We start from the raw sequence: 13110 nt of genomic DNA, 5'->3' as shown, positions 1-13110 counted from the left end.
TGCTCATGTGATGACTCAATTCAAGCAAGTGTCCGTCTTGGTGATGCTATAAATAAATAAATTCCAAAGCCTGTCTCCTGACTAAATCTTCAGAGCTGTCTGCCTAGTAAATTCAGTTCCTTGTGCCCTCAAGTATTTCCTTCACCAGAATTTAGGAGAGATCTCTTCAATTTATTGACTTCTTCCTGTTACTGAGGTGCTCGTAATGGAGAGCTCCATTTTAAAAGGACTTTCCAGGTCAAGAGTAAATTAATTATTTTGATTATTGGGTAAAACAGGCATTTTATTTTATTGAGTTTGAGGGGGGAGGGGTGCGTGCTAAACATTACCTTTCTGGCCTTTGTGTAATCCCTCAGCTACTTGTCATTGTTTCTTAAAGCTGAAACCCCATATCAATGGGCCTTTCACGCCAGACCTGGCGCATCCTGTGGCAGATGTTGGCACTGTGGCAGAAAAGGAGGGCTGGCCAGTGGATATTAGAGTTGGTGAGTAGCCTGTTTCCTGGTCTGCATTTTTCCTTGCGAACTGACTGCTCTTGCCTCGAGAGGAAGTGGCTTGCCATCTCCGTTCAGTCTGGGCCTGCTTGACTCTCTCAACCATCTCCTGTCTTTCCTTTAAACTTGCCCTTCCACAGCCTGGTCTCCTTTGAGCCCCAAGAGTTGGTCATTGCCCCAACTCAGCATGACCGTTCTAACACCTGCTGGCTGTAAAGCAGAGCTGGAGTCTTGTACTCTTATTTTCAACATAGTAACACACTGGCTGTTTCCTCTGTCACTCAGACTGTGGCCTTCAAAAGATTACACTTCAGTCTGGAGAAGTGTTACAGTGATCTGGGGTGTTATCTGTAACTGAGAGATTGGGAAAATTTCCCCTAATTTGTTTACTTTGTGCATTTGACAGCACTTTGGTGTACAGTCTGTTTCCTGTGTTCATGTGATTCTCTCGCATAGCAACAGGAGAGAGACAAACACAATTCAAGAGAATCAAGGAAGACCCAAGGAGAAAATGCCATATAATGAGACTTAAAAATCTCAATCTGTTCAGTTTATTAAAAAAAACTTGACAGGTGACTTGATTAGTGTATCATTTCCTTCACAAGGAGAAAATCCTGGGTACGAAAGGGCTCGCTAATCTACTGGGGAAAGGCACAACAAAGCCTATGGCTGGGAGCTAAAGCCACACAAATTAAAACTAGAAATAAGATGCAGTGAGGGTGATTAACCTTTGGAACCAACTCCCAAGGGAAGTGACGGATTCTCTCGTCTTGAAGCCATCAAGAGACGAAGTTATGCTTTAGTCAGATGAGTTATTGTGCTCAATAATGGGGTAACTGGGTAAAATTCTGTGGCCTGTGATAGACAGGCGATCAGGTCCTTCCTAGCTTTAAACTATGAATTTTAAAGTGTTATAAAACCAAAGAAATTGGCTGGGAGATTTGGGGTAGGTGCAGTACGTGAAACCACTCCTAGCTCTTTTGTTTTTGTATGTTGGAGCTTTAGATTGGTGTCCCTGTGTTTTCTGCACTGATGGGTAGGTCTGGAGGAAAGGAACCTATAATTGGTAGTGAAATAACTGCTTCCTGTTTATCCATCAAAAATCACACAGGTCTGATTGGCAGTTGCACCAATTCAAGCTATGAGGATATGGGGCGTGCTGCTGCAGTGGCAAAGCAGGCACTAGCACATGGGCTGAAATGCAAGTCTCAGTTCACTGTCACACCTGGCTCGGAGCAGATCCGAGCCACCATTGAAAGAGATGGCTATGTGAGTATGCACGCCCCCCCACCCCTTCGGCACTTAACTGTCAGAGGAATGAGTCTTTCGAACTATTTTCCGGGAATGGCTTTTTTCCAAAGAATTTGAGGGTCTGGAGGCAGGTGCTGGAGAGTTTAAAGTCTCTTCTTGCTGATCTCTAGAAGCCCTCTTGCTGTGATCTCCCCACTGGTGGGCTGGCTGCCTTTCCTGCTCCCAACTACACGTAGGGGTTAGCTTCTGGGCGTGGGCCAGCTGCCACTACCCCACTATCTCAGCATGGTGCTCCTGTGCTCAAAACAGCAGGGCTGGAACTGTGAAATTGAAGCAGCCAGTAGGGATTGGAGCTGCCTGAGGAGAGACAGCAATGTTGCAGACACACAACCACTTCCCACTGCCAGAGTCCCAGCATAAAAGCTCCCCAAGACGGCTTAGTAAGGCTGACTGAAAACTTTCCATCCAAACCAATTGTGATGGGGTGGGGGGAGAAACTGATTAGGCATGGGGGAGAGGGGGGACAATCCATGTTCTGACCAGTTCCACGGCTTAATAAAATCCAAGGCTGTCCCATCCAAACTGGGACTACTAGTGAACCTGCCACATCGGCCTTCATTTTTGAATGTGTACAACTCCACACACCTGATACCTCTCCCAACACTTCAGTCTTCACACTGCCCATTGCAGTCTCTTGATGGGTATCCCAAGCCTCTGCATAACAACTCTGCCCACAACCGCTGGCTTTTGAACTGGTCCCTTGTTTCCCACTCCCAGTGTCTGTAAAATGCTTTGCTCCCAGATATCCTATATCTGGAAACTAGGGAGTGTACTGACAGTTAAGGGTTGGTTTCTGGTCAAGTGAACTTAGTACTTAGTGCAAGGTATGGACTGGCAGGCAAAACCTTCTAAAACCAGTACAGGATGGGCAGCAGCAGTACAAGTGCCCACCTCTCCTTCCCCAGTACTAATTTACAGCCTTTCCTGGATGAAACTCTCTCTCTTTCAAAATGACTCAAATGAAGTACACAGGAATTGAAAGGGGAAGCTAATACATGGCTTCAGGCTGAGGTGCCCTAGTTAGTGACATCTCTCCTGCCAGAAACATGGCAACTGCACGTTGAAAGGCTGGAATGCAGACTACTGGGTTGCTTTTTCTGCTGAGTAACTTTGTTCTTCCTTCCCTCCCCCAGGCTGGAATCCTGCGGGATGTTGGAGGAGTGGTTCTTGCCAATGCCTGTGGGCCATGCATTGGGCAGTGGGACAGGTAAGGGGGAATGAACATGAGGAAATCCCTTCTACAGCTTTATTTCATATCTCACTTTTCATACAAACTGGCATCCTGAAACGCCCAATAAGACTGACTGGCATAGCAAAAGCTCTCAATATTAAGAGTACCAAGTGAATAAACTGGTGCATTTTGGCCACAGATGATCAATAGGAGAGAAAGGAAGAGTTACAGGCAAGAGAACGTCTCAGCTGAGATTTAACATGAGGTGGGGGGATACTAGGAATTGCAGTGGGGAAGACTCTTGAGAAGAGTGGCCATATTTTAGGAAGGGACAGAGGAGGTGAATAAAGAGAAAAGGTATGTGTGAGAGGATGGAGTTAAGGCTCTGCTGGGTTTTTGGTTTTTAAAACCAAAGGGTGACATTTGACCTGGATCCTGTGTTGTATAGGTGGGGACAGCCAGTGGCACAGGGGTTTGGAGAGTCTTGTGTTCACAACTTCATTCCGAAGGGTTGGAGTAGCGTTGCGGCCCATTCTGGACACTGTGTGCTGCTAGACTATCATTAGAGTAGCACAGAGATGTGGAGAGCTCAACCTCCCGTAAAATATCAAATATCACTGTTCAGCAGTGGCTCATTCAGTGTTGCCACTATAACCTATACTCCTGGGAGGGAATGTTAGGTCAGAGCACTGACCTGATCACTCTCAAAGTACTGTGTGATCTCTTCCATCTGGAAGATGCCACAAAAGCCAGACCAAGGGGATCTTTAACATCTTGCTGATTCTAGAAGAATCTCTAGAAGCAACATACCATCTGGTGACATTAGCAAAGCACATTTGTTCCTCTGCATTTCTTTATAGGAAAGACACCAAGAAAGGAGAGAAGAACACAATTGTTACATCCTATAACAGAAACTTCACAGGCCGCAATGATGCTAACCCAGAGACGCATGCATTTGTGACCTCTCCAGAGGTACAGTACACAGGCTGGCAGGAGGGAGCTGGACCCGTGGAATAACTGTGGGAATTCACTTCCTGGGACTACATTGTCTTTAGAGAAGGTCCTGCTTTCTGGGTGGGGTTGGGAAGAGAAATTGGCAGCCCTGATATGGACTGGACTTAACCATGTTCCAAATGCTCTGGGATGTGAGAAGAGGCCCCTGAAGGCCATTGTAAACTTTGGCTTTGATTCTCTCAGTATAAGATGCTCACTGAGAAATCAATAGTCTGATTGCCCAAAGAGCTATCAAGATGAATTCTTGGACCATCTACAATCCCCAAACAGATTCTAAATCTTGCTGTAATTCAGGGGTGGTAACTTCCTACTCTGCCTCATAACTACATTGTTCAATTAAACATGTTTATGTAGTCCTTTAACGCCAATCTCTTCAGTAGCCCCAAAACTAATTTGTCTTGGCCTGATTTCATTTCACTGTGATACCCAAGACAAATACATTTGAGTTCCCATCTCCCTGCAGGCACCGCCCCTATTGCTAGTCTTGGAAGCACCATGACTTCTGGGTCTGAGACTTTAATGTATGGCAGAGTTGGGGGTAGGACTTTAAAATCAGAGAGATGAAGTGAGCAAAATGTACTTTCTCAGATTGTCACAGCCCTGGCTATTGCTGGCACCCTGAAATTTAACCCTGAGACGGACTCCCTGACTGGAGCCGATGGGAAGAAGTTTAAACTAGAAGCACCTGATGCAGATGAGCTGCCTACACTGGTAACATTTGTCTTGTAGACTGACTTTCCGCCAAGTGGGGATGAAGGGGGAGGCATGTAACATCAGTGGAAATGTATATTACTGCTTGATTAGATGTAGTTTGGGGGGAGGACCACCCTGCTGTGGGATTAGAGGGTGGCACAGAGGAAGAAAACTGGGTGTTGCTCATGGAAGACTTCTCATATACAAACAACCACTTGATTCCCATTGTTGAAACGCAAGTTCTGGCCTTATGTGAATACAAGAACTTTGCTTGTTTTTGTTTCAAATGCTGTTATGAGTGTGGTTGAACAGAATGGTAGTGAACTCTCGATCTTTCTTCCCTGACAGGAGTTTGACCCAGGCCAGGACACCTATCAGCATCCCCCCAAAGACAGAAGTGGGCAGCATGTAGATGTAAGCCCCACCAGCCAGCGCCTGCAGTTACTTGAGCCCTTTGATAAGTGGGATGGCAAGGATCTGGAAGACATGCTGATCCTCATCAAGGTCAGGAATGGGGGGTAGATTGGGGCTCAGATTTGAAAGGACTCCAGGTAGTTCTAGAACAGATCCATAAAGCAACTGTGGGATTTGGGTGACCTGACTTGGTAGAGAAACTGTGCAAGGTTCTAATGACGCACTCAGATTAGCAGTTTTGACAAGTGTATAAAGCTGGTGTTCACTCCATCACAGAAAGGGTGGGTGAGTGATTTGTTTTCTTTGTGCTGATTTCCCTTCTCCCTCTTCTCTCTCCCTCCCTCCCCCTGTTAGTTTTGCAAAGTTACTTTAGAGGAAGTCATACAGCCCCGTAATACATTTAGCTGCATAACCATGGGGTGGAGATGTCGTCTTGACTGCCAGCTGCTCAATTCATATCCTGAAGCATAAGGCTATGTCATTTATTAGCCTACCTCAGCTAGTGCCACTTTTATTTACTATTCAGAGAAGTGTCTGATCCTCTTCTGAATCTCGCCTCTGTTTGCACCTGTAATATCCTGCCACAGAAAGCTAACGAGGGCACTTCTGTAGCGCGTTCCATCTTTCCTGTCGTTCCTTTCTGGGAGAAGTTTTTATGCCTCGGGCACTTCCTCCCCTCCCCACCACAAACACTTTTTTTTTTTTTTCTTTCTATTTCTGCTTTTCTTGTCCTGCATGTCATGGATAGAAGTCCCTTCACAAAGCTAAACGTTGCTCCTATATTTTAATCGAGTGTGACAGATGGAGCTTTTCATGATTGCTCTAAAGGAAGAGTGAACACCCCCAGTTAGCAAGGGGAGTTCTGAAATGCAGTCCTTTACGATCTGTGCACTCCTTCTGGAGCATGTTCCCAATTCCCATTGCTGCAGGAAGTGAAAGTTGGGTTCCTTGGCGGCCAGTGTTGTGGTATAAAATGCTACCATCAGGTTGTGCTGTTCTTGTTTCATCCCAGAGCTTTTTGATGCTAGCCCTTAAAATCTGAATCATGAAAGGGTTCCTTTGACTAACACTCTGGGAGTCTGAGACCAGAAGCAATATTAACAATCTATCTCGGAGCTGTGAGCTCCATCCTTACAAGCCAAGAAGGGTTGGACTGTTTCAGTACTTGGATTGGAGACCTTCATAGAAAAAACAGGTGCTGTGGAAAGTGGGGTTGGTGACTCAACAGGTGGGCACTATTCCTTCTAATTCCTTACTGAACCAGTGCCCCACTATGAAGTTAAGGGACGCTGTGCTGCCTTTTGGATGAAATGTAACACTGAGAACTTGATTGCTTTTGGTTCCTAATGAACCCACTGCTGTGTGAAGTGTGAAAAAGTGGTTGGGTCTGTTGTCATGGCTCAATTCCAATTTGGAATTCTGCCTTCCTAAAATTCTTCCAGCAGTTTCAAATAGAGATGTTCTTCCCTTACCCTCCATTGCAGATGCAGAATGATTGTTGCATTTTGTCCCAGAGATGGCTGTGATTCCATATCAGGTGTGATGTCCTCACATACATGGCTTCTAAAGGGCTTTAGGATCCTTCAGAATGAAAAGTGCTCCAGAAATGCAAAGTCAGTCCTTACAGCATCCTTCCCTGAGTGAGGAAAGACTTTCATTTAGTTTCTTTTGCTGCACTCCAGGTGAAAGGGAAATGTACTACCGACCACATCTCTGCAGCCGGTCCATGGCTCAAATTCCGTGGCCATCTGGACAATATCTCCAACAACCTGCTGATTGGAGCCATCAATATTGAGAATGGCAAGGCCAACTCAGTGCGGAATGCATTAAACCAGGAGTTTGGGCCAGTCCCAGACACAGCCCGCTACTACAAGGTGAGAGTTCCTACCTTACCCTCTGACATTAGAGGTGGATGTATCTGGATGTGTTATGGTGAGAGATACTGGTGACTGCTTAGATCTCAAACATAGCTAATATAGCTGTCACTTTAAATTGATCACAAGCCCCACAGCTAAGCCAAAAGGAGGTTGTGAACTGACCTAGGAGTTTTTGGACTGAGTGGGTGGAGGGGGTTTGCTGAGTAGTGAAGGCAGTCAGGGCAGAAACAGGCAGCAGGAACGAGCAGCTGAAAGCACTGTCTCTGGCCCTGGAAGAAACCTAGGGAGAAGCTTTTGTGTAAGTGGTGCAAGCTGAACAAGTGGCATTGGTGTGGTGAGCAAAAGGTGTTCCCTGCAGCTTGATTCCCTCTGCATTCAGAGAGACAGGATGCTATAAATAATGTACAAAACTGCATCTAAGAAATCCCAGACTATCACCAGTTTCTGCTCCTAACCGGAACCTCTCCAGCTCTCAAACTTTGACTAGCTGTTTGGTTTGAAAAGCTACAGAGAGGGTACTATGCTTCATGCTATTCTGTAGTAGAGGTCACACAATACCTCACCACTGAATTGGCTCTTTACTAGTCCTCTCAGTGTTTGGGCTGTCTCCAGGGATCCACTCTAGTTAGATTGTGTGGGGTAACTACCATTTTCCTCTCCCTCCCTGGAGGAGAGAATACCTAGTGACCCAGAACTCTCAAACTGAAGGGGGAGACTGGAAATGCTGCTCAAGTCCCTGCTGCCCTTATGAGCAGAGTTGTGCCTTCAAGCCAAGGTGGAATCTCTTCACTGGAGTTTCTTCCATCTGTATGATCATCTGATTGATATTATTTAGAAAATTATCAAACATTTTGCCCCCTCCATTCTTTGAAAACTCCTTGCTGAACTTGAGGATGATGGAAACTGTTAGAGAAAATGCCCTTACCACCCTATTCCCCACAGCTTGACAAGTGCCCATGGGTTAATTTCCCATCTGCCAGAAGAATCATGGCTCTCAGGAGCAGTTCCAGGAACGTGCCATGTCTACCTTATGTTGCCTCTGCTGGCAGGGTGGCTGCCACAGGACAGACAATGGCATTGGGGGACTATTCAGGAAGAGTCTGTGGTTGAAACTCCACTCTGGAGGCTAAGCAATATCTAGGGTCTCCAAAATCCATTGTCCAGTTAGTCCTCCATGGCCAAGGATGACAATACCTAGCTCTCTATATAGCTCTTAATAGGATGGGCGACAGATAAATGTGGGAGTTAAAGGAGCCCTCTGGAGGACACTCGTTAGCAGATTTTTTAATCCATAGAGCACTAAGGAATGGAAGATGAGTGTGACCATGCACAGGTAACCTTTATTTTGGCATATCTTAATTTCTGAGTGCTTGGCTTTGCAACCTTAATGCTTGCAACATAATTTCTGTGGGTAATACAAAATTATTTGCATTGCTTTTGGTCACAGAAAAATGGCATCAAATGGGTGGTTGTTGGGGATGAAAACTATGGTGAGGGATCGAGTCGGGAACATGCAGCATTGGAACCACGTCACCTGGGAGGAAGAGCCATCATCACAAAGAGCTTTGCCAGGATTCATGGTGAGTAACACCACCAGCACCTGGATACCGTGTGGTGTATAGGAGGTTTCCTTATGGCTTGGAAGACCCTATTTCCTTGACGTGTTCAGTACTGGGGGCAGGAAAGAAAACAGGATTTGCTGGAGCAAATCCATTGTCCATCTAGTCTGGTGTCCTGCCTGCCATTGTCTTACTATACGGTGTTTCTTTCGATCTGTTTAGCTTACCAAAACAAGGACTGAAGTGATTTTGATAAGTGTGTAAGTACCTTCATGAGGGAAAAAGATCACATACTAAAAGACTAATCTAGCAGAGAGAGGCTTAAGAATCAATGGCTAGAAGCTGATCAAACTAAGAAAGGCATAACTTTTAACGGTGAGGAGGATTAATCACTGGAACAAACTACCAAGGGAAATGGTGGATTCTTCATCTCTTGATGTCTTCAAGAGTGGATGTTTTTTTTGGCAGTTGTGCTTTGACTAAATACAAGTCATGGGGCTTAATACTGGGGTAACTAGGTGAAATTCTATGGCCTGTGCTATATAGGTCAGACTAGATGAGTTCATGGTCCCTTCTGACCTTAATCTATGAATCCACACCCACACTTACACCTCCCTGGGGAAGCTCCATTGAAGTCCACTCCCAACAGGGATAAAGATGACCCAAAAAGCTTACAAACATCCATCTTATTATAAAGTCTCTAAGTTATTGCATTCCCATCAGTTTCTTGCCTGGAAAGCCATTAGAAGTATTCTTCTTAGAGGTGGCATATAAGAAACACATGCCACATGCTTCACTGCTCGGCAGACTCCAACAAAGGGGTGCAGGGGGTGAGGTGGGATAGCAGATAGTGACTTCTAGATCTTTTGCAATTGGCTGTTTGAGGAGAGGGAGTTACTGAACCAATGGTGGCAGATAGAATGCAATCATTCAGAAAGTTGTGTACTACTGAAACTCCACTTGTGTCTGTTGTTTGTTTTTTGAAAATGTACCTTAAACGGTCTCAGCTTTTTCAGTAGGATCTGCAATGGAACAGAGTTGGGTGTGTCTCTGGATGCTTCCCTCCCCAACTGCTTCACAGTGTGTGCTGGATCTTAGATCTGTGACCGTACTCTTAAAGACCAGATAAAATGTTACCACGCTGCCCCTAGAAAAGCCAAGAATAGTTTGGGGCAAACTTATAGAAGGATCGATGTCCTGTTTAATCAGGATACACCAAGGCCTCCAAATCTGAACCATGCATTTCTTGGTCAAGCAACTTTTTGTTGTGGTGGAAACATCTGCGAAATCTCATTACTCACAAGATCTGGAAGTCCCTATATACTTAGTATCCATATTTATTTGTACTCTTGTAGCGCCTAGGGGCTTCAGCTGCATTGTGCAAGGCACTGTAGAAACACATGACAGCTGCTGATTGTGATATTCAAGTATCAAACAGTATGGTGGATGTTCTTGTACCTCTGTGATTCTGAGCTTATTCATCACGTTCCCTGCAAACTTCCCTTCCACCTAACAATGCTCCTCCTTGTCCACTTGCTAACACTGTTGAGTGAAAGGGGGAAATGAGGAAGATACCTTCCTGAAGCTTGGCGGTAGACTACTCCTGTCCTTCGTTTCATTGCTCAGAAGAGAGAAGTGAGAGCTGCTGGATAAAATGAGCACTGGCTATGGAGCTACCATTGCCTGAGGGGCAGCCATTGCATTGTCAGTATATTATGCTGCAATACCTAAAATGTGGGATGTTATTTATCCCTCATGTCAGGCTCACTAAACTCTCCTATACCCTTTTGTGGTGGGTGGTGAACCCTTGCGGTCTTATTTACAGAAACCAACCTCAAGAAGCAAGGCCTGCTGCCTCTAACTTTTGCTGACCCAGCTGACTACAACAAGATTCATCCTGTGGACAAGCTGAGCATTGTGGGTCTGGCAGACTTTGCACCTGGAAAGGTAACTGGTTGGATTTCCTATTGCAGCAATGACCTGTATTTTGCTTCCACTGGGCAAACTCCCAGGGATCAGAGAGATTTCTAGGGGGAGGGAGGGTTATGACTAACTCTGCTCCTAGAGCAGCAGTTCTCAAACTGTGGGTCAGGACTCCAAAGTGGGTCACAACCCCATTTTAATGGGGTCACCAGGGCTGACTTAGACTTGCTGGGGCCCAGGCCCAAAGCCCGAGTCCCATCGCCAGGGACTGAAGCAGAAGCCCAAGAGCTTGGGCCCTGAGTGACAGGGCTCAGCTTACAGGCTCCCTGCCTGGGACTGAAGTCCTGGGGCTAAAAGGGGCTTGGGTGGGCACAGGGTTCAGTCCCCCATCTTGGGGTTGGGTAGTAATTGTTGTCAGAAGGGGGTCACAGTGCAATGAAGTCTGAAAACCCCTGTCCTAGAGGGAGTGATGGAAGCCAGGCCTAGTGTTCTGAATGGAGTACTTACAAATATACGAATTGCCAACCAGATCTGAATGGTCCATATAGTCTAGTCCGGTATTCTGGATTTACTGGTGGTCCAGAGAGCTGACTCTCACTCATGGTGCTGGCCTCAATTCCTGCTGCCTCTCTCCATTGAGGATGATGTAAAAATAAATTACTTCAGTTACTGCTATTCAGTGGCAGCTACAGCAGTCTGTTACAGGGGAGTGTTATGGGATTGCAAATGGGACAACTGAGCTTCCTGATTGCAGATGGAAGAGGCAGTGTCTATAGGGCACTTGAGTTAAAGGACCCCTGAATTAGAAATTGTGTTAAACTGAAGGGGTCACTCATTCCTCTATCATGGGCTCAGTGTTCTCCTTTAGGTGATTCCTTTTAACCCTTTCAACAGGGTAGGGTCAAAGACTTTCTAGTGAGCATCCTGCATTCTCTTATAAATGTTACTCCAGGAAAAGAGAAAATGTAAACTCCAATCTTTTGCTTCCCTCCTCTCCCCTCTATAGCCCCTGAAATGCATCATCAAGCATCCCAATGGGAGTCAGGAAACAATCATGCTGAACCACACCTTCAATGAGACGCAGATAGAATGGTTCCAGGCGGGCAGTGCCCTGAACAGAATGAAGGAGATGCAGCAACACTAAAACAGCTGCACATAGGACCCAGTGGACTTGGCTCTGACATCTTAATAAAAGTGCAATTCCATGGCTGTTGGACATAAATGTCTGATCAAATGTAACCATAGCTTCTTTTTCATAGCTGTATTAGTTCACTGACACTGAACAGGGAGTGCAGCTCAGCTTGCTGCGTCTTGGTTTCCAAATTCCCCAGCTCTTTGGTTCAGATTTCACTTGTATTTATTTTTGAAGATAACTACTCAGTTGGCTTTTTCTGCCCAATCATTTCATGGATGGCTGAAGAAATTTAAAGTAGGACTTTTTGGTTCTTGTGAAAATATAAAATCCAAAATAAAGATTGTGTTGGACATCTCTGGTTTGAACTGTTGTATTGATATTTCTGATCACGGACCACACTCTGCCTGCAAGAGGTTGAAGGTGGGGCTGTGTGACTCCAGAAACGCTGTTAACTTGCCTTCACTACACCATCCTCTACTCTCAAGGGCATCTGCACTCCAATTGTCAGTACACAGCCTTGGTCTCCTCTTGCACTTGTGAATGTCAGTTTATGCCCTAAAAGCCCACTTCCATCTGTGACTGGCCAAATGATAGGATGGAGAATAAGCAGACAGCTGCACACTGTGATCCATCTGTGACACCTCCCAACTGGCTATTGCACTTCTCTCCTAGGAATAAATTCATCCACCCTGCAAAAAGCTGTTACAGGCAGAAATCTTGCTGTTCAGCAATTCCAATCTCCATGAACTACACCTTCCCCCTGCCCTAATACTCCACTTCCTCTTTGCAATTGGCCTAAGACCTCATCTCTCTGACTTCCTACACCAGCTATAGTCCACCAGAACAATGACATAAATGGGGGAGGCTTGTGAGGAGAGCAGCTCTTTCCCAGGACCTAGAGTAGTACATCACACTCATCCAGAGGAGACAAGAACAGTGGATCTTGCCACTCACCCCTTACTTACATGCAAATCTTCACCCAGTGAGTGAAGAATCAATTAGTTAATAGGTCCAGAGATCACTTGTATTTAAGTAGGTGAAAGGCTTTCAGATGGTATGAGCATAAGTACCTAGGACTGTAGAGGAGAAATGGTATGTGTCAGGTAGTCAGCATATAGAAGCAGAGTAAAAGTATACAGGCGCTGCCAAGTGGAAGACTTTTTTTTTTTTTTTTTTTTTTAGAATGGGGTCTGAAATTCACTTACTGGGAATAGAAGGGCCCCCAACTGCAGCAAGGGTTAGGGGGAAGCAACTCCCAACTGTGTCATTCCAATTACCTCTTTAATTTATTGCTGCCCTTGAAAGGAACAGCAGTAGTACATAGCTGGGGTGAAAAGTTCATGCTAGGACTCTGGGAATTGCTAGGTGTATGCTAGCACATACTACCTCAATTTCATTCCAAAATACTGAAAATTGGAGAACTCTTCCATTTCTCTAACACTGCACCAATGCAAGCTTCAATCTGGCCTCATAACTCAGAGGGGTATAATAGGCAAGACAGCACTGCCAGTGCTGTAAC

At 45.5% G+C, this 13110-nt stretch overlaps 1 protein-coding gene across 6 annotated transcripts in view; it reads left to right on the top strand.

Moving 5' to 3' along the window:
- Positions 1–11946, top strand: part of ACO2 (aconitase 2) — a 31745-nt gene extending 19799 nt beyond the window's left edge. For all 6 annotated transcript variants that reach the window (XM_005302589.4, XM_065563149.1, XM_065563165.1 and 3 more), the window contains 10 exons: positions 380–485; positions 1606–1763; positions 2939–3012; positions 3837–3948; positions 4579–4701; positions 5032–5187; positions 6780–6971; positions 8422–8554; positions 10359–10480; positions 11463–11946. In XM_005302589.4, the coding sequence (XP_005302646.2) occupies positions 380–485; positions 1606–1763; positions 2939–3012; positions 3837–3948; positions 4579–4701; positions 5032–5187; positions 6780–6971; positions 8422–8554; positions 10359–10480; positions 11463–11600 (1314 nt within the window). In that variant the 3' untranslated portion in view covers positions 11601–11946. The remainder of the gene's footprint in view (positions 1–379; positions 486–1605; positions 1764–2938; positions 3013–3836; positions 3949–4578; positions 4702–5031; positions 5188–6779; positions 6972–8421; positions 8555–10358; positions 10481–11462) is intronic.
- The last annotated feature ends 1164 nt before the right edge of the window (positions 11947–13110 follow it).

The sequence above is a fragment of the Chrysemys picta genome, chromosome 1 (genome assembly GCF_011386835.1).
Source record: "Chrysemys picta bellii isolate R12L10 chromosome 1, ASM1138683v2, whole genome shotgun sequence".
NCBI classification, from domain to species: domain Eukaryota; kingdom Metazoa; phylum Chordata; order Testudines; family Emydidae; genus Chrysemys; species Chrysemys picta.
This window is presented reverse-complemented; position numbering and strand designations above follow the sequence as displayed.